We start from the raw sequence: 22,746 nt of genomic DNA, 5'->3' as shown, positions 1-22,746 counted from the left end.
TAAAGAGAAAGTACACTGTTAAGGGCAGGACCCTTAACTGATGAGCAGAGAGAGGGATCTTGAGCTTCAAGTTCATAGCTCCCTGAAAACAGCTTCTCAGGTTGATAGGGTGGTTAAGAAGGCATTTGGCAAATTTGCCATTACTAGTTGAAGCACTGATTTCAAAAGTCAGGAAGTTATAATGCAACTTTATTAAACTCTAGTTAGGCCACACCTGGAGTTCTGGTCATTCCATTACAGGAAGGATGTTGAGGCTTTGGAGAGTGCAGAAGAGGTTTACCTGGATGCTGCCTGGACTAGAGGGCATCTACTATATCAAGAGGTTGGATAAACTTGGGTTGTTTTCTCTGGCGAGACAGAGACTGAGAGGAGATCTGATAAAGGTGTGTAAGATTATGAGAGGCACAGATAGAGCAGACAGACAGTATCTTTTTCCCTGGGTTGAAATGTCTAATACCAGAGAACAGGCATTTAAGTGAGTGGGGGTAACTTTAAAGGAGATGTGAGAGGTAAGATTAATTTGTTTGTTTATTAATTTATTTTTACACAGAGTGGGGCTGCCTGGGTGGTGGTAAAGGAAGATATTAGGGGCTTTTAAGGGATGCTTAGATAGGCACATGAATGTGAGGAAAATGGAGGGATATAGACATTGTGGGATTAGTTTAGTTGGCCATCTGATTATTGATTTATTTGATTTGGTACAACATTGTGGGCCAAAAGGCCTGTTCCTGTGCTGTACTGTTCTATGTTCTACTATACATTCCATAATGTGTTAGAAATATAATTGCACCATCTCGGATCACAAGACCCTGCAGCAGACAGTGAGGTCAGCTGAGATCATTGGGTCTCTCTTCCCGCCATTACACTACAAGCTGCATCCGCAAAGCAAACAGCATTATGAAGGACCCCACGCACCCCTCATACAAACTCTTCTCCCTCCTGCCATCTGGGAAAAGGTATCGAAGCATTCGGGCTCTCACGACCAGACTATGTAACAGTTTCTTCCCCCCAAGCTATCAGACTCCTCAATACCCAGAGCCTGGACTGACACCTCACTGCCCTATTGTCTTGTTTATTATTTATTGTAATGCCTGCACTGTTTTGTGTACTTTATGCAGTCCTGGGTAGGTCTGTAGTTTTTTTCTGTGTTTTTTTTTACGTAGTTCAGACTAGTTTTTGTACTGTGTCATGTAACACCATGGTCCTGAAAAAACATTGTCTCATTTTTACTGTGTACTGTACCAGCAGTTATGGTCAAAATGACAATAAAAAGTGACTTGACTTGACACATGACCGTGGACTGATCATGAAAAACTATCCATCAGAAGAATTCAAAAAAATAAAACTCTGCTTAGTTTACTCATTTCATTGTTTAATAGCTTGCTTTTTTTTAAATGTACTTTGACCCTTTGCAGAGGAGGAACAGATAGAATAAGCAAACTACTTTAATATTGCTTCAGCTGTAATGGGAGCATGGGAATGAGGGCAAACATAAATACCTAAAATGCTATCCCTTCACTTTACTGGTGTACACTTCAAGTTATCAGCTTTCTGTCTTACTCTCTCTAGTAACCTGCTTTATGCCATATGAATTCAAAAATGCCCATCATTTATGTACTGCTGAGCAAATGCTGTATCCCCTTCTCCTCCTGGCAAAGGCTCTCCATAGCTGACCCTGACAGCAGAGCATGCAATCGTGAGGCAAGCTGTTTTTTTTCAAACATACAGCAAGTGGTAGGTCCTGGAGGAAATATCAACATTTACAATAACAACATATACAAGACTTTCAGACAATCACTTGAATAAGCAAAGAATGGAAGGATAAGGACAAAAGTTCACAGTAAAATTTATCAAAGTACACACACGTCACCACATACAACCCTGAGATTCTTCTTCTGCTGGCATACTTACAAATCTATAGAACAGTAACTATAAAAAGGATCTGTAAACAAACTGTGCAAATGCAGATAATAAGGAAACAGCAATAAATAACGAGCATGAAATAACAAGATAAAAGAGTCCTTAACTGAGTGTAGTTATCCCCTTTTGTTCAACAGCCTGATAGTTGAGGGGAAGGAAGATGAGATTGGTTAAAGACATCATGATCAGCACAGACAAACAAATGGCCAATTCCTATCCTACTTCCAAGACAATCTCCAATTGGCAACAAAGAGATAAAAGATACAGTGCTAAGTTTAAAAAGGGTAAAGCTGGAGATGCAGCTCGAAGACCTTCAGCTCATATGGAGAAAAGAGAAGGCACAGATAGAAGCTGCAGGAAAATAGCCAACCCTAAGTTGCAGGAGTCTGATACCTAGGTGACTGTCAAGGGAGGGAAAGGGAATAGGCAGCCACTGCAGAACACCCCTGCGGTCAATCCCATCAATAAAAAGTAAAAAGCTTTAGGTACTTTTGGGGGAGCGACATAAATGGGCAAAGCCACAGCGATCGGGTCTCTGGCACTGGCTCTGGCTCTGTGGCTCAGAAAAGAAGTGGGGGAAAAGAGTCTGCAGTCGTGATGGGGGAGTTCCATAATTAGAGGAGCAGACAGGAGATTCTGTGGATGTGAATGAGACACACGGATGGTATGTTGCTCCTAGGTGCCAGATGTCTCAGATTAGGTCAACGGCATTCTAAACAGGGAAGGTGTGCAGCCAGAAGTCGTGGTATACATTGGTACCAATAGCAGAGGTAGGAAAAGGGAGGAAATTCTGAAGAGAGAATTTAGGGAATTAGGTAAAAAGGTGAAAAACAGGACCTCCAGAGGAGTAACCTCTGAATTTCTGTTTGTGCTATGTGCCAGTGAGGGTAAGAATAGGATGATTTGGCAGATGAATGCGTGTCTGGAATTTGTGCAAGGGGCGGGGTTTCAGCTTTCATGAACATAGGGATCTCTTCTGGGCAGAGTGTGACCTATACAAAAAGATGGGTTACATTGGAACCCGAGGGGGACCAATATCCTTGCAGGCAGGTTTTCTAGAGCTGTTGGGGAGGGTTTTCAGGAGGATGGGAACCAAAGTGATAGGGCTGAGGATGGGACAGTAGGTATACAAGTAGATGCAGTATGTATAGAGACTGTGAGGAAGGACAGGTAGATGTTGGGTAACACTGTAATCAGTGGGATGACTTGAAGGGTAACATGAGTACAAATTTGAAAATGGTGATGAATGAAGGACTGAAGGTGTTATATTGAATGCACACAATATATGGAATAAGGTAAACGATCTTGGAGTACAATTAGAGATTGGCAGGTATGACGCTGTGGGCATCACTGAGTCTTGGCTGAAAGACGATCACATTTGGGAGCTTAAAATCCAACGATGCACATTGTATCGAATAAATAGGCAGGTAGGCAAAGGAGGTTGGGTGGCTTTGTTGGTAAAAAATTAAAATCAAAGCCTTAGTCAGAATTAACAAAGGATTGGAGACGTAGAATCCTTATTGGTAGAGTTAAGAACAGCAAAGATAGCAAGCCTCTGAACAGTAGCCAAGATGTGGGATAAAAATTACAATTGCAAATAGAAAAGGCATGTAAAAAGGGCAATGTTATGATATTCATGGGGGCAATTTCAATATGCAGGTAGATCAGGAGTATTGGATTGGTGCCTGGTCCGAAGAGAGGGAATTTTAGAATGCCTACGAGATGACTTTTTAGAGCAGCTTCTGGTTGAGCCCACTAAGGGAACGACAATTCTGTGTAGGGTGGTGTGTAATGGCCCAGATTTGATTAGAAAGCTTAAAGTAAAGGAACCCATAGGAGAAAGCAATCAAAACATAATTCACCATGCAGTTTGAGAGCGAGAAGAAAGAGTTTGAAGAATTAGTATCTTTTGGCTACTGCCAGTGCAATTTTTATAAATTCTTTCTGATACTTATTTAGTTTGAGTTGCGGTTTTATCCCTTCAATATCACCTAGTAAAAATAATATTGGATTATGAGGAAATTGTGTTCCTGTAATTTGTTCCAGTAAAAGTCTTAAATTTGTCCAAAAAGGTTGAATTTTAGAGCAAGACCATGTCGAATGTAAAAAAGTACCAGTTTCCTGGTTACATCGGAAACACTGATCCGATAAATTTGGATTTAATTTTTTTATTTTTTGTGGTGTAATATATAATTGATGTAGAAAATTATACTGCACTAATCTTAACCGAACATTTATTGTATTTGTCATACTATCAAGACATAGTCTTGACCAATTTGTTTCTTCAATTTTAATATTCAGATCACTTTCCCATTTTTGTCTTGACTTATGGACTCCTTGTTTAATTACCTGTCTTTGAATCAAGTTATACATGCAAGATATAAATATAAAGTTACTTGGAAATCGGATACACATTTAAGTATAGATTCTTGGAAGAAAGAAATCTATGGTTGTATTCCATTAGAAAAAATTACTTATAATTTAAGAGATAAATATGAAACATTTCTGAAAATTTGGAGCCCTTATTTACAAAAGACAGGATTAAATATATAGATGCTCTGAAGATGAAACAATTGGTTATTAGGGGAAAGAAATAAATATACATATTAAAGTTATTACGAATTCCATGGAGCATGTGGAGATCTTCCAACAACCAGGCAATCTTTCTTTTTTTTTCTATAGGGCAGTTAGGGGGGAGGGGTTAAGGGGAGGGGGTAAGGGTTATATACATTGTTTTTTCATACTTTGTAACCATTTAAAAATGCAATAAAAAAAGTTTAAAAAAAAAAGAATTAGTATCATAGCGGTGTAAAAGAAATTACAGAGACACGACAGACGGGCCAGTCAATGTTGATTGGAATGACGCTGGAGAAGTAGTAATGAGTGTAACGCCCTGTGAAAGGTTTCACTGCTAGTGTAATGGTTGCTCTGTAGCAGCAGTGTTTGGGTTATGACTAGAGATAACAGGGGCTTTGGAATGTGCAGTGTCCAATGAGGGGAGTATTCTTTTTTTCTTGTGTGCTCGAGAGCAAAGTATTTGCAGGCTTTTGTTCGGCAGAAGATGGAGAGTGAAGATGCCAGAACGGAGAGGTTATAGACTGTAGGACAGAATGGACTTGGAATGGGGTCGGGAGTCGAAATTGGAGAATGAACAGACGAGAAAATTGTGAGCTCCAACGTGCACATTGGACTGTTTCATTAAAATGGGCCCTTTTCCTTTATTTTTCTTTACTAACCCTATAGTTAAATTAAGAATTATAAAGCTAAATCGTTTAATTGCATATGGTGTACTGTTTATTATTTCATGGTACTGATTTGTAACAGGGGTAAACATCAATCAGCATCTACACAAACGAGATTTCACTAGCTTGGCGGGGCCAGAGACCATCTTCCCCTAGACTAACACCACCGGCCAAACCTGAGGGTTACATGAGTAACAAGGAAATGGCGGATAAACTTAATAAGCATTTTGCAACAGTCTTCACTGTGGAACGTACTAGCAGAATGCCAGAAATTCAAGAGTGTCATGGGCAGAAATGAGTATAGTTGCTATTACTAAGGAGAAGGTGCTTGGGAAGCTGAAAGGTCTCTCTTCGGACCAGGCACCAATCCAATACTCCTGATCTACCTGCATATTGAAATTGCCCCCATGAATATCATAACATTGCCCTTTTTACATGCCTTTTCCATTTGCAATTGTAATTTTTATCCCACATCTTGGCTGCTGTTCAGAGGCTTGCTATCTTTGCCGTTCTTAACTCTACCGATAAGGATTCTACATCTCCAATCCTTTGTTAATTCTGTCTAAGGCTTTGATTTTAGGTAAGTCACCTGAACGAGATGGACTACAACCCAGGATTCTGAAAGAGGTAACTGAAGAGATTATTGGAGGCATTAGTAATGATCTTTCAGGGACTACTAGACTCTGGAATGGTTCTAGATTACTAGAAAGTGTCAAATATCACTCCACTCTTTAAGAAGGGAGGGAGGCAAAAGGAAGGAAATTATAGGCCAGGTCATTTGACTTCAGTGGTTGAGAAAATGTTGAACATTATTAAGGATAAGGTTTTGGGGCATTTGGAGACACATGATAAAATAGGCTAAAGTCAGCATGGTTTCCTTAAGGAGAAGTCTTGCCTGTCAAATTTGTTTGAATTTTTTGAGAAAATAACAGGCAGGACAGACAAAGGCAAGTCAGTGTTGTTTACTTGGATTTTCAAGGTAACAAGATAATCTTGTGGTATTACAGGAAAGATACTGGCATTAATAGAAGATTGGCTGACTGGTAGGATACAAAGAGTTGGAATAAAGGCCTTTTCTGGTTGGCTGCAGGTAACTAGTGGTGTTCCACAGGGGTCAGTGTTGGAACCACTTCCTTTCCATTACAGGTTTCCCCCACTATCTGAAGGTAGAGCTTTCCTATGAGACGGTTCGTCAGCCGGAATGTCGTAAAATGAATAAGCAATTACCATTTATTTATATGAGAAAAATTTGTGAGTGTTCCCAGACCCAAAAAATAACCTACAAAATCATGCCAAATAACACATAAAACCTAAAATAACAGTAACATATAGTAAAAGCAGGAATGATATGATAAGTACACAGCCTTTATAAAGTAGAAATTTTCTGCAGCACTGTCTAGCGTGGCATATAATCTCACTACGTAGCTGAAGCAATCTCTCCAGCAACTTTTAAGCTATGAAGCTGCCAAATCATACCAAATAACACATAAAAATACACAGCCTATATAAAGTAGAAATAATTTATGTACAGTGTAGTTTCACTTACTGGAATCGAGAAGACAGCAAGCACCCTGATGATGGTGTGTTAGGCTGAGCTGTCGAAGGTTGGGGTGCTTGGCAATTTTTTTTCCAATAAATTGCAGTTTTGTTACAATTAAACACTTGCTGATATGAATAACCACCTTCTATAATTATTTTCTTCAGTTCTGCTGGGAACTTTCCCGGAGCTTCAGTATAAGTCAAAGCACACTCTCCAGTAAACTTTAAGCGATGAAGCTGCCCTCGCCTTAGAAACCCATCAAACCACCCATGACTACCTTTAAATTCCACTTTCATAACACTTTCATCACCATTGTCCAGTGCTTTCTGTTTCAGCTTATTAAAAACACAGATTTCCACTTAAGTATAAGATAACTTAATGGAACACCATGCTTTGTACACCCAGCAATCCACTCAAGCAATAGACTTGCCACTTTATCCATTATTGGATGCCGACTAAGACAGACTACTTTGCTACGAGCAGAATCAACACTAACATTGGCAGCTTTCAAGATTCTTTCTCTCTGCGCATAAATAGTGCAAATGGTTCAACGCACAATGTCCTTACTTTGTTCACCACGATTGAAACGCTTAATTATGTCTAGTTTTACGCTAAGTGTAACACCCTTACAAGCTCTTTTAGGCTTTTCCAATACCTTATAACTCATCTTGCTAATGGATGCACAAAATGAATCAACATAAAGCACGGATGCTCAGAGGCACATGTTTGAGCAATGACAGCTAGAATGCAGTTTTGAGGGAGGAGCTTGGCTGCTCGGGGTGCGCGCTGCCTTTTTTCGTAACAGTGAAAACACCTCCTGTTAGAGAAAACAGGTAACTAATGTAGGTCTTTCATAACAGCGCAGTGTTGTGAAGCGAACATTCAAAAAAGCGGGGGCCACCTGTACATGTCAATATTTTGGTTAAAGGAGTTGATGGCATTGTGGCCAAGACTGCACATGGTATGAAGATATACGGAGGGGAAAGTAGTGTTTTAATAATAAAACTTTCTTTATAGAGCATTTTTTCACATAGATGATCTAGTTCAAAGTGCTTTTCAATGGGATAAATGTGTAAACATGAAAATAAAACAAAAAATAAAAATAAAAATGAAAATAAAAGACAAAAAGATGGTAGTTAAAAGCAAGGTTAAATAAATAGGTTTGAGCTGTTTCAAGGACTCTACAACTCATTTTCTTGATATTTATTACTTATTTATACATATTTTTTGTTTTGTACTTGTACAGTTTGATGTCTTTTGCGCAATAATTGTTGTACGTCCTTTTGGGGGCAGCCTTTCATTGATTCTATTGCATAACTTGTATTTATTGTGAATGGCCTCAAGAAAATGAATCTCAGAGTTTTATATGGTAACATAAGAGTACTTTGATAAATTTACTTTGAACTTTAGAAGTATCAACAGAGTCCATATCCCATATAGCCTGAGGTGTTAAATTCCACAGTTTAAGAGTGCAGTTAGGGGGTGGAGTTTCAAGATGGCGACGTAAACATCTGCCTTTTAGGCGCTCTTCATTTTTTCAACTATAATCACCCTTTAATCAAATCTTTTCGAACTTAATCATATGTTGCTACTTCTGATTAACTTTTTTTTCCTAAAATAATATTTGATCTAATCTTGTCAAACTTAAAATGGCTACAAGCAAGAAATCGTCTAAGGATCCTTTATCTATCGACATAATTTCTACCCTTCTGGATGCTAAACTTGCGAGTTTGGAAGGCAGGTTAGAAGGTAAATTGGAAAGTAAACTGGCAAGTTTGGAAAATAGGCTTACCACGAAAATATCTGAATTTGAAGCAGTTGTTAGATCGCTTGAAACTAAGTTTCAATCGCAGGCATCAGATATTCAGCGGCATGAAGATAAGATCACGACTCTTGAAAAATCAATTTGTGAAAAAGCACGTACAATTGAAGCGTTGGAGAAGAAGATAGAGTCGACTGCTAAAACTATGGATCAGTATAAGTTTAAAATTACTGATCTCGAAAACCGATCTCGCAGACAGAATTTGCGTATCATCGGATTTCCCGAAAAAGTTGAGTCCGGTGATTTAACTGAATTTTTCTCTAAATTACTGTGGGAAATTTTCGGTGATGAAGGTTTGCAAGCTAAACCTGTTATCGACCGCGCTCACAGAGTCGCGAGGTTTTCGGCTACGAGTGTTAAACCACGAGCGGTGATTGTTCGCCTTCATTATCCTCGTGAGAAAGAGCTTCTAATTCGATTAGCCCGTAAAAAAGGTATGATTTCTCACAACACCAACACATTTCGAATTGTTGAGGATTATTCATACGAAGTAATGAGAGCGAGAATTGCTTTTAAACCAGTAATGGCAGAGATTCACTTGATTGGACTTAAACAAGCTTTAATGTATCCAGCGAAGCTTAGAATTGCGCTGAACGACAACAGTCAACAATTTTTCAACACTCAGGAAGAAGCGAAGAAATTTGTTGAAGAATATCGATCCTCTAGTGCAACTTGAACTATGTGTTACATTGAAGATTTTTCGGAGAGAGGATGCCATCTCATTTTAAGTTTTAACCTATGAAGCTGGGTTACAACTTCTTATCCTGATCTACGGGTCTGGTTCTTTTTTTTTACTACTATTATCATTGTTTATAGATGCTCTTTTAATTTTTATAATATCCTTTTTTATACACGTTTGTATTTTGTAATATTGAATTACTTTTTTTTCAAAATGTCGTTTCTTCTTCCCATAAGACTTCGCTTTCTGTAAGCGTTTATTTGTTTGCCTGTACTTAGAAATGGGACGAATGCTTTGAATTTTTTTAGACTTTTTTTATATATATAGTAGTGTCTATTAAATCTTTTTTTTAATTCTATTTTGATAACTCTTTTTTACTAAATTTTTTTTAATAGATTGCTGAACTTATATTTATATTTTGTAATATGGCTTTTTCAAAATGTCGTTTCTTCTTCCCATAAGTCTTTGCTTTTGAAACGTCATCTTTCTTGTATTTGAACATGGAATTTTTTTTTAAAGGTATATTACACTTTCAAATTTTAATGTTCATACTTTTTTTTATTAATGATTGTTTGTTTTATTATATTAGTTTTTTTATTCTGACTGATATATATTTTCTTTTTGCAACCCTATATCTTAATCTGGGTGTTATATAGTTTTTTAAAATCTTTTTATGGAGCTGCCATCTTGAAATGGGGGTAATGTTAGTATTAGTTTATGCGCCTGCCACTTGGCTTTCTTTCGAAGGGTGGGGGGAGGGGGTAGGGATCTTTTTTCACGCTTTTGCTTTTTATTTTTTTGCTTTTTGTTTAAGGGCCGACTTTAAATTATTAATATTGTTGAGGTGTCATGATCTCCGGTTGCTCCTGAATCAATTTTCCTTCTTCCTGAATTATGGGTTATGTGACTATTTAACCTTTTATGATACACACAACTAATATTGGCATGATGGATAAATCTATTAACTTTATCTCTTGGAATACTAATGGTTTAAATCATTCGATTAAACGTAAAAAAATTTTAAAGTATTCCATAGATTGAACGCTAATATTATTTTTGCACAGGAGACCCATATTAGGAGGGAGGATAATCAACGTTTTTTTAGGTTCTGGAAGGGTCAACAATTTCACTCGAATTGTACCGTCAAAATTAGGGGTGTGTCTATTTTTATAGACCCCTCAATTTCGTTTACACATCATGAAATTATTTTTGATCCACAGGGCAGATTTTTGTTGATAACTGGTTCACTTTTTAATCGAAAAGTCATTCTAATTAATATTTATGCTCCAAATTTTGACTGCCCTGAATTTTTAAAACGTTTATTTACTTCCCTTCCTAACCTGAATGAATATATGTTGATAATGGGTGGAGATTTTAATTGTTGTTTGAATCCTTCGATGGATAGATCTAAACTTATTCGAACTCTTCCGAATAGATCAGCTTTACTTATTAATTTTTTTATGGTCGATTCGGGAATTACTGAAATATGGCGCTTTCTGAACCCTAAAGATAAAGAATTTTCTTTTTTTTCACATGTATATCATTGTTATTTAAGAATTGATTATTTCCTTATTGATCATCGTTTATTAACAGATGTTACTGATTGTAAATACGATTCTATTGCCATTTCGGATCATGCACCTTTGAAGTTATCTATCAAGATCTCGGACTCTTCCATTAATACTAGATCTTGGAGACTCAACGCTACTTTGCTTCAAGATCCAGAATTTATTACCTTCATAAAACAACAAATTGACTTATTTTTTTCAACAAACTATACCAAAGAGATTGATAGAAGAATACTTTGGAACTCCTTTAAGGCTTTTATCCGTGGACAAATTATCTCATATTCCGTTGGTAAAAGAAAACAAAGATATTTAGATATAGCTTTATTGGTAGATAAAATTAAAGAAATTGATAAGATTTACTCCGTTACTCGTACCAAAGAACTTTATAAGAAGAGAGTTGAGCTTCAAATGGAACATAGCTTATTATTATCTTCTTCAATTGAGAATCAATTAATCAAGACCAGGGCTCAATTTTATATTCATAGTGATCGAACTGGTAAATTGTTAGCTAATCAATTAAAAGCTATTTCGACTAAGCGACAAATTATTAAAATTCGTAAACAAGACGGTAATTTAACTACTGATTATAAAGAAATCAATAACACTTTTCAAGATTTTTATAAATCTTTATATCAATCAGAATTTGATGGTGATCTGTCCATGATGGATAATTTTTTTAACAATTTGAATATTCCTAAACTGATAGATGAAGATCGTAGCTTGCTTGATGCTCCTATCTCTATGGCTGAAATAAGAGAGGCTATCTCATCAATGAATTCAGGGAAAGCTCCTGGTCCTGATGGTTATATTGTAGAATTTTTTAAAACTTTTTCTTCTTTGCTTTCTCCTTGGCTATGTGAAATGTTTAATGATGCGTTTGTTAAGAAGAGATTACCTCAATCTTTTTATGAAGCTACTATCTCTCTAATTCTTAAAAAAGATAAAGATCCTACTTTATGTGCATCTTATCGCCCTATATCATTATTAAATGTAGATTCTAAGATTCTTACAAAAATTTTAGCCATTAGATTAGAAAAGGTACTATCACAGATTATTTCAGAAGATCAAACTGGTTTTATTAGGAATCGGTATTCCTTTTTTAATATTAGAAAATTGATTAATATAATTTATACTTCATCACCCATAACCCCAGAATGTGTTATCTCATTAGATGCTGAAAAAGCTTTTGATAGAGTTGAATGGACATACTTATTTAATGCATTGAGAAACTTTAATTTTAGTCCTAATTTTATATCATGGATTAAAATAATATATTATAAAACTGTTGCTTCTGTTCTTACAAATAATTATAGATTCTCTTTTTTTCAATTATCTCGTGGTACGAGACAAGGTTGTCCTTTAAGTCCTTTATTATTTAATATTGCATTAGAACCTTTAGCCATTGCTATTCGTGAATCTCCTAATATTTTTGGTATCACCCGTAATGAGAAGTTATACAAATTATAACTTTATGCTGATGACTTGCTGTTATATATTTCTGATCCTAATAGGTCTATTCCCGCTATTTTATCCTTGTTGGCTCAATTTGGTAGTTTTTCTGGTTATAAATTAAACTTAGATAAGAGTGAATTATTCCCCTTAAATGCGCAAACCTTATTGAATGACAGGATACCATTTAAAGTTGTTACTGATAACTTTACCTATTTAGGTATAAAAATCACCAAGAAATATAAAGATTTATTTAGACTGAATTTTTTACCTATGCTTCATCAAATTCAACTATTTACTACAAGATGGTCTCCCTTATTCCTATCATTAGTTGGTCGGATTAATGCTATTAAAATGATGATTTTACCGAAATTTTTATATTTATTTCAAGCCTTACCAATTTTTATTCCTAAATCTTTTTTTGACAACATTGATTCAAAAATTTCCTCATTTGTGCGGCAAAATAAAAACCCCAGGTTAAGTAAAAGGCAATTACAAAAATCTAAAAAAGATGGTGGTTTAGCTTTACCTAACTTCAGATTTTACTATTGGGCGAATAATATTCGTAACCTAACGTATTGGAAACTAGATTTGGACTCACCATTGTGTCCACAGTGGGTAAATTTGGAATGTAGTGAGGTAAAGGGATATTCTTGGCTCTTTTCTTCCTGCTGATTTAGTTAAATTCAATAAACAGATATCTACTGTTATCAAACATACACTACGAATTTGGTTTCAATTTCATAAGTTTTTTACTCTGAAAAACTTTGTTCTTGATAGCCCTATTTTACTTAATTTTTTTTTCAAACCTTCATTGACAGATCAAGCTTTTAGCATATGGAAAAGGAAAGGTATAAAATGTTTTCGTGATCTTTTTTTTGAAGGTACTTTGATGTCTTTTGACCAACTCTCCAACAAATTTAAATTACCTAAGTCTAATTTTTTTAGATACTTACAAATTAGAAATTTCTTACATAAAGTTTTACCATCTTTTCCCAATTCAACTCCATTGGATTTCTCAGATTTGATTTTCACCTTTAATCCTTGTCAGAAGGGATTAGTAGCTTTTATTTATAACATGATTATGAAGATACAACCAGAAATATCAGATAGAATTAAACAAGAACTTCGATATAATATATCAACAGATAAATGGGAAAAAATTTTACAAATGGTTAATTCCTCTTCTGTATGTGCTAAACATGCTTTAATACAATTTAAAATTGTACATAGAGCTTATATGTCTAAAGATAAGCTTGCTCGATTCTATTCTCATATTAACCCTCAATGTGACAGATGTCATTTAGAAGTGGCTTCATTGACCCACATGTTTTGGTCATGTCCCACTTTACATAACTATTGGAAGGACATATTTGGTGCCATTTCCTCAATTTGGAATATCGATTTACAACCTCATTTTATTACTGCAATTTTTGGTATACCAAATGAGGATGGTAATCAGTTTTCCCCTCCAATCAGACGAATGATTGCTTTTGTAACATTAATGGCCAGAAGGTCTATATTACAAAACTGGAAAGAAGTAAATCCTCCTACCACGTCTCAGTGGTTTTCTCAAACTATTTCTTATCTGAGTTTGGAAAAAATTAGAAGCACTATTTTTGACTCATCAATTAAATTTGAAGAAACTTGGGGACCGTTCATTCGACATTTTCATATGAATTAATTTGGCCTTTTTCAGACCTTTTCTCCTCTTATTCTTGTTCAGGTATGGAGTTCCGGAGTTTTTTTTGACACTATCATATACTTATAAACTGTTATTATTGCCCATGTTAGTTTAGTTTAGAGTTTTTTTTCAATATATATTCTCTTTTATATATTTTCAAATTTTTTTTTCCTTTTCTTTTGATGATTATTTTTTGTTTTTTTTTCATATATAATTATATAGACTTGATTGATTAATGTACTTTTTTTTTGTTGATGTTTAATAGGATATTATTATCCTATTACTAATGTAATTTCAAGTCTATTGTATTTATAACCTATTCATTATTATGTTATGTTTTTTCTTATATATATATATATGAAACTCAATAAAAAGATTGAAAAAGAAAGAAAGAAAGAAAGAGTGCAGTTCAAAAAAACTGACCTGCTAATTATCTTTTGAGGGAGATCGTTTAAATGTAAGAGCCCGGCAGAAGAAGTCTCAAGAGCTCAAGCAGGATAATAAAACAAAAGTGATTCTGTGACGTTGTCCAGTCCCACAACAGGAAGGGCTTTAAAAACAAGTAAGAGAACCGTAAAATCAATTCTAAAAGATAGAAAAATTCAATGCAGAGTAGCTAGGACGGGAGTGATATGTTCCCTCAGTTTGGTTTTGGTTAAAAGACTACCACATGCATTTGGAATGAGTTGAAGTTTGTCATTAGATTACTTTGGAAGACCAGTAAAAAGTGCATTGCAGTAAACTAGTCTATTAAGATTTTCAGCACCATTACATGACAGAAACAGACATATCTTTACAAACTTCTTAAGTGTAGAAATGCTGCTCTGGTCACTTTCCTTATGTAGGATTTAAAATTCAAACCTGAATCAAGCATAACATCCAGGCTAGTTACTTCTGACTTTACAAGGGCAGCCAAGTTCCCAAGTTTATCAAGACATTCATCTCTTTTGGCTTAGGGACCAAATAAAAGTATTTCAGTTTTATCTTCACATAATTTTAGAAAATTATTGCTCATTCATTTGTTTATTGCAGCCATACCAGAAGCCAGAGGAGATGGGGTGTTATCATCACTAGACTCAACTGAGACATACAACTGTGTGTCATCTATACCACTGGGGAAATCAAGTTTATGCTCTCTAATGTTGTCTCCTAAGGTGAGCATGTATAAAGGCTGATTTATACTTGTGCGTCGCATCAACGCCATAGGTGACTTGTACCCTATGCCGTACCTACACCATACCCTACGCTGTAGGGTGACATGGACCTCTCCAGAAAAGTTACTCACACGTTGTGGCGATGCAAAAGGCAACAACTGTGATTGGTCCGCTTGGTAGCATCACATTTCCTCCTATGCAATCCCGGTTGCTTCTTCTCCACCATGTCTGTAGGCTGTGCATACACCAATGCGGAATAGATGAACCAAATCGCCAGATCTACCTGCCGACTTGCGGAAATGTTTGAAATGCATTTCCTCGTCCATGTCTCTCACAAAGAAACTCAACAGAGTGGCATAGAAACCCCACCGCCAAGTAGCGTTTTGGTGCACACCAACGCATGCTCACTACGGCACAGAGCGACGCATAAGCGCAAATCAGGGTTACGGTGCAGACCACGGTGTAGCCCATATGCACAAGTATAAATCAGCCTTAAGGAGAAAAGTAGGAGACCAAAGCAACATCCCTGTGCAACAGCGAAAGCTACATCATGTCTCTTAGAAAACTGATCCCCAAGATGGACAAAAAAATTTCCATAGATAGACGAACAAAACCAATTAAGGGCACTACAAGAGCGCCAACACAGTTTTCAAGGTGATCTACAAGGATATTGTAGCAAGATTTAGATCTAGAAGAATTAGAACCCAGTCTCTGTTGGCATCAGTGCTGAGCCCAAGTCACTGACAGTCTTGGTAAGGGCCCGATTGGCGCTGTGGTTTGCTCTAAAACCTGACTGAAATTTTTCTAGAATATTGTTCTCATTCAGAACATTATTGAGTTGGTTGAAAATGACTTTCTCAAGAATCGTGTCCATGAAGGGAAGATTTTACATAGGCCTATAGTTAGCTAGTATTTCACCATCAAAGTTTGGCTTTTTAAATAAGGGGAAGACAGCTGCAATTTTGAAGGCATCTGGAAAATTTCCAGTTTCAAGTGTTATGAATGTACCACAGCTCTGAGGGGCCGAAGGGTGCGGGGTAGCCCCCTCCTTTGTGAGAATCACAAGATCACTATTGAGTCAGTTCAGGAGACCCAGGAAATGAGAGAGAGACGTTTGGAATGTCTTGACCCTCCGGCAATATAAAGCCACGGGAAACGGCCATTGTCTCTTGGAGACGGAATTGTGTATTAAAATACTGTGCTTCGTGGAAGCCCTCAGGCAAAGTGGGCTGGTTGGTGGATTTCCATTTGCATTTGCCCCGGAACCGGTGTGCCTTTACCACGGAAGAACGGTTTTTAGCTAACAACGGGGAAATCAACTCCCAATGACTCTCGAAGGATTGACATCATAAAAGGACTGGGCAAGTTTTAACCCGTCTTTCTCTCAAACCAGAAAGCTGCAGCTTGAATGAACTAACGTGACTTTTATATTTCCATCGGACAATACATTATCCCCCAGACAATGATAGAGCTATTTCTTATTATTATTATATCCGCGCTTTTAGATTTAGTATTGACGACATATATTATCTGTATGTTTGCATTGATATTATTTTTGTGTATCTTTATCAATAAATACTATTAAAATAGTACCATCAGACTTCAACAGACCTCTCTATCTTTGCTGGTAAGTGACCCAGTTATGGGGTACATAACACAAGGGATGTGTTAATAATTTTCCGAACAGAATTCAAAGGTTTATTTAATGTTAAGAGAAATGTATACAACATACATCCTGAAATGCTTTATAAAGCATTAATAGAAGTGTTGAGGAAGCAGAGGTTGCAGAAGGACTTAGACAGATGGGGACAATGGGCAAGTAAGTGCAAAATGGAATACAGCACGTGGAAGTGTTTGGTCAAACACTTCAGTAGAAGGAATGAGAGTCTTTACTGAACAGGTAGAAAATTCAAGTATCAGAAGAACAAAGGGTCTTGAGAGTTTTTGTGCAGGATTTCCTAAAGGCTAACTTGCAGGTTGAATTGGTAGTAAGGGAGGCAAATGCAATGTTAGCATTCACTTCAAGAGGACTAGAATATAAGGTTAAGGATGTAATGTTGAGGCTTGATAAAGCATTATTCAGACTATACTTGGAGTTTTGTGAGCAATTTCGAGCCCCTTATCTAAGAAAAGATGTGCTGACATTGGATGAGGTCCAGAGGAGGTTCATGAGAATGATTCCAAGAATGAAAAGGTTAATGTATGAGAAGCATTTAATAGCTCTGGGCCTGTACCCACTGGAGTTCAGAAGAATGATGGGCGACCTCATTGAAACTTATCCAATACTGAAAGGCCTAGACTGAGTGAATGTGGAGAGCATATTTCCTATAGTGGGTGAGTTTCGGACCAGAAGGAACAGACTCAGAAAACAGAGATGAGGAGGAATTTCTTTAGCCAGAGGGTAGTGAATCTGTGGAATTCACTGCCCATACAACTATGGAGGCCAAGTACTGGGTATACTTAAAGTGAAGGTTGATAGGTTCTTGATTAGTAAGGACATCAATGGTTACATGGCAAGAGAAAGGGGTGAGAAGAATAATAAATCAACCATGATGGAATGGAGCAGACTCAAAGGGCCAAATGGCCTAATTCTACTCCAATGCCTTATGATCTGAACAGACAGAAATTATTCTTGTGGGTAAATGGATGGTTCAAAGACCGGGAACATAGATTTAAAATATCATACTCACTCTCACTAGGTGGACCATATCCACTGGATAAACACACAACCTTAATTTATGCATCCATGTTTTCTCCCCCACAATGAAGAATACACAAAACACAAAAGAGTTGGAGAGGACTGTGAGTGGGATATATAACTTGTGCACTCACTGATGAAATGCTCGTGCAGTCAACTAAACAGGACATTTCTGTCCCTGTCCATCGGAGGTTAAGCACTGAGAAGTTATTTAAGGATGTGACAGATTAATAATCTCCTTGAAAGGCATCAGAGCTTTATTTCATCAGTGCTTGAACTATGTAGAGTCTGAATATAATGATTGCCAAGTCCACTGTTATATTAAAAGAAAAATACATTATTATTTTCTTTTGTCTTCTAATATACAGGTATATAGCTTCAAAAGATCTCATTCTGTCAAAAGTAGTACCGACACAAGCTGTAAACCAGCTTAAGTACTCAACAGATCTTGCAGTATTCACTTAGAAATTCATTCTTCACAAATTCATACACTGTTGTCAGGGACAACTATGGAAAGTCGATGCCAAGAGGAGGAGAGAAAACAACTTTTGCTCAGCTGAACACAATGCTGAAGACCATCTATCAGTGGGAAAGAAAATGCTATAGCAAGGCACCAAGCAGTTATTGTCAGGAAATTTATGATATATACATTCCCCAAAATAATAAAGGGGTTCCCTGTAAAAAATTGGAATTTTGAGAAATGTATTACAAATATACCTGGACAGGAGCAATTCCCACATAAAATTTGAAACATCATTTTGAAATGTATCCATGAATAAGATAGCAAAAACCTTATACTGTATGTCTTAAGATAGTCTTCCCTTTGGCACATTAGAGCCCACTGGAGACAACACAGAGTTTAATAATTTCAGATAGTAAATAGTTACAGCTTGTTTATTCCAGCTGTCTTGTAGAGTGATATTAACTAAATTCTACATTTTTACTTTTGTTACCTTGTACTGTCAAGATCACCGAATGACAGTATTTGCATTATTTTCTGGTTTTATTTCATATTTTCAGGAACTAGTATTTCACTTCCGCAACAAAGTTTATTCTGTAAAAGGGAAAGGATCTTGTACCTGGCTTTTAAGAAATAAAATCCGGGTGAAATTTAGGTCAAGATATTAATCCTTCACAAGCCAAAAGGAGAATGCAGTAAAACAGCCGGTTACGAGATTTCATTGCAGCCTGCAGTTTACAATTGGCTCTATTTACAAAAAAATAACATTGCAAATAAACAGAATTATAGTCTAAGTAATATACAAGAGTCTATATTGCATCTGCAATTGAGATAGTCTAGTGTCATACATTGACTGCAAGGTGAATCTTACTTTAGAAGCCATCCGTGAGAACCTTTCATTTTGATCTTCTGCAGTTGCCATTTTTTCTTGTCTAACCAAATCTTGTAGACTCAGATTATCATCATCCTGAAAGTATCTAATCCGTTCTCCTTCATGGTGAGTTTCAATCTGAAACAAACACGTTTTATACAACTGCATCAATTATATAAAATGCTACCACATTTCTAGATCAATCCACCTTGGAAGCAATATTAAAGCATTATTAAATTCATAGCATGCAAAAATAACTGAGGAAAACAAATTATGGATAAGAAAAAAATATAACATGATTACACAAGTTCCTTTTTTATAAATTAAGATGCTTTTACAGAATTAGGACCTCAAAAACTTTCAAAACAAGTCAAAATCAAAAGAAAATAAGAGCAAGAGTAGCTATCAGGCTTCTCAATCCAGCCATGTTATTCAATACAATCATAGCTAATCTAGGCTGGCCTCAACTTTTTTTCTGTGCCAATTACCCTCAATTCCTCAATTTTACAAATTCCTGGTGGCCGAACATTTTAATTCCAATTCCAATTCCCATTCCAACGTGTCGATCTTGTGCCAAGAGAAGGCCACCCTCAGGGTGGAGGAGCAACATCTTATATTCCATTTGGGTACCCCCCAACTTGATGGCATGAATATCGATTTTTCCTTCCAAGCAACAAATTTCCCCTTCCTCTGTTCCCCACTCTGACCTTCTACCTCTTCTCACCTGCCTATAACTTCTGCTTATATCCCCTCCTCCTTCCCTTTCTCCTATGGTCCTCTCTCCTCTCTCATCAGATTCTTCCTTCCCTAGCCCTTGACCTTTCCCACCTACCTGACTACACCTATCACCTTCCAGCTAGCCTCTTTTCCCTGCCTCCATCTCTTTATTCTGGCATCTTCTCTCTTCCTCCTTGGTCCTGAAGAAGGCTCTCAGCCCATGTGTCGACTGTTTATCCTTTTCTATAGCTGCTGCCTGACCTGCTAAGTTTCTCCAGCATTTTGTGAGTGTGTTGCTCTGGATTTTCAGCATCTTCAGACTTCCTTGTTTGAAATTGTTACCTATTTTAATCTTAAATACACCTAATGATTTGGGGACAGATAATTCCGGAGACTCATTACCCCCTGAGTATTGTTTCTACACACCTAGGTTTTAAATGACTGGCCCCTTATCTTGTAGTTATGGCTCTTGTCTAAGACTCTCCCAACATCTGTCCAAGCCAACATCAGATCTTACATGTTTGAATATTCTTCTGAACTACAGGGAATACAGACCCAAACTGCCTAGTTCTCTTGACATGACAAATGTCTCATCCCAAGAATTAATTATGCACCTTGAAATTTACTGCATCCTCTTTTTAGGCTGGGTCATCAAAAATGTGTATTATTCTAGGTGTAGCCCCAACTATATCCTATACAACTGTAACAATACCTCCCTATTTTAAATTCCAGCCCATTTTAAATAAAGGCCAAGGTACAACTTGCCTTCTAAACTGCATGCTCAACCTCACTGATACAACTACCTGGACATTTAGACCAATGATTAATTTTAAAAATTAACTAAAAAGTATTTTAGATACTTTGTCAAAGTTCCCCACTGACAGCGGCCAATATCCCTTGTCACATTTTCTTTTCAAGAGTTTTCCTGCCTGCTTTTCCTCCGTTAATAACTTCTTTTTCATATTATTTCTGTCTCCTTCATTACTATTTCTGTGGTCGTTTTGTTGTACACATGGCACGCCATGATTTTTTCATCCACTATCGAAATTTGCACACTCTTTTGAACTCACCTGTGATTTTAGTATTGCTTGATTTTTTTTAGTGTACCTTAAGGTCATTTGTTATTTATTCTTTTTAAGATTCTGTTGGTCCTTTTTCACTTTTCTGCCACTCTTCCTTAATATTGTCTAAAATGGTTGCTTGTCTCCTTGCATTCAATATGATGAAAGGTATCCAAGTAAATATTTAACCTTTATGGAGCACCTTTATCATTAGTAAAATATGAAGGCATATCAACAGACTATTATAAGACAAAATTTGAGAGGGAGCTAAATAGAGAGAGGTTAGAGCAAGTAACCAAAATCTTAACAAAATCAGAATAGTGTAAAATAAAACAGCTATGATAGCAAGAAAGAGAATGACAATGATCATTTTTCAAGTCTTTAGGACAACTAAAGCTCTTTCCAGTTGCTCAAGTTTTTTTTTTAGGTATTGCACATGCAATACTAGAAGAAACTCCCAAAAACAACAATGTAATAATGACCACACTTTTATAATGACGTTCATGAAGAGAACTACACATCATTTACACTGTTCATGAAGAGAACTACACATCATTTACACTGTTTTACTCACCACCTGATACAATAACATTTTTTAATCAGGTTATCAGTTACTTTATATTTTCTCCAAAAAAAAACTTTACTTGGATTAATTTAGAAGTTATAAACATCAGACTTTTTGTCTGCATTGCAGATAGGATATCATCTGATGGCAATAGACAGGATTCATAGGAGAGTTAAAAGATGGTGTCAGCTATAGAACCAGAATTATTATGACGGCCTCACGTGACATGAAATTAGTTGTTTGCTGGCAGCAGTACAGTAAAAGACAAAAAAGTTATAATAAATTACAGAGTGCATAAGAAAAGGAATAATGAGGTAGTGATTATAGGCTCACAGACTATTCAGAAATCTGATGGCAGTGTGGAAGAAGCTGTTTCTGAATCATTGAGTGTGGGTCTTCAGGCTCCTGTATCACCTCCTTGACTGGCTCAAGTAGGGAAGGACAGTTTATAATGAAGAGGAGTAACTAGGGCGCCATGGAAGCGTGGTAGTTAGTGCAAAGCTATTACAGCTTGAACGTCCTCTGTGTGTTCCAGTTTCCTCCCACGGTTCAAAGATATATCAATTAGTAGGTTAACTGGTCATTGTAAACTGTCCTGTGATTAAACTAGGATTAAACCAGGGAGTACTAAACGGCTTGGCTCGAAGGGCTAGGACAGCCAATTCTGCCCTGTATCTCAATAAATAAATAAATAAATATGTTAAATAAGAAGGACCTATATATCCCTTACAATAGAATTCAATAAATATCAGTCTCAGATTTGGGTAACAGCTTAAAGAACTGGAAGGGAAACATTCTTGAGCTAGGCTAGAGGGATGGTCCTAGAACTCAGTGAATAGTCAAAGCAGAAATCACCATCAACATACTCTGAAATTTATTCAAAGTGGAACTTTGACTCTTAGCAAAAAGTCCAACCAATATCTTGGAAGCAATTACAGATGTTTTGACTTTAAGTAGTAACTATTAATCTTAATAAGGATTATCTGCAATTTACCATTTGTCTCTTCTTCTTCCCTTGTGCTTGGATCATGATTTCTGCCGGAGAATCAACAGGCCATACTCTCCCAGACGGATCAGTCCGAACAAGTACGACATTACGATCTTCATCTGATGGCTAGATTTTAAAAAGTTAAAGACACAAACCACTTAATAATTTATACTATTCCAACTCTTAAAATCACTGTACAATAACGCAGGAAGTTGCAATGTGCACATTTTTATAAAATGTGATCAGGCAGGGAAATGAACTATATGCTAGAGATCATATCAGGCATAACTATACAAATATCAAAGTAGGTTTGAGGGCCACATGTCCT

The 22,746-nt window shown here is 36.5% G+C and overlaps 1 protein-coding gene across 2 annotated transcripts in view; it reads right to left on the bottom strand.

The window, feature by feature from the left end:
* Nucleotides 1–22,746, bottom strand: part of cwf19l2 (CWF19 like cell cycle control factor 2) — a 146,194-nt gene that overhangs the window by 28,533 nt on the left and 94,915 nt on the right. For both annotated transcript variants that reach the window (XM_059964303.1, XM_059964302.1), the window contains exons 11-12: nt 22,425–22,544; nt 19,088–19,225 (exon numbers count right to left, since the gene is read on the bottom strand). In XM_059964303.1, coding sequence (XP_059820286.1) covers nt 19,088–19,225; nt 22,425–22,544 — 258 coding nt within the window. The remainder of the gene's footprint in view (nt 1–19,087; nt 19,226–22,424; nt 22,545–22,746) is intronic.

Source organism: Hypanus sabinus, chromosome 3 (genome assembly GCF_030144855.1).
Source record: "Hypanus sabinus isolate sHypSab1 chromosome 3, sHypSab1.hap1, whole genome shotgun sequence".
Lineage (NCBI taxonomy): Eukaryota > Metazoa > Chordata > Chondrichthyes > Myliobatiformes > Dasyatidae > Hypanus > Hypanus sabinus.
Note: the sequence above shows the minus strand (reverse complement) of the source record. Positions and strands in the feature narration are given on the sequence as shown.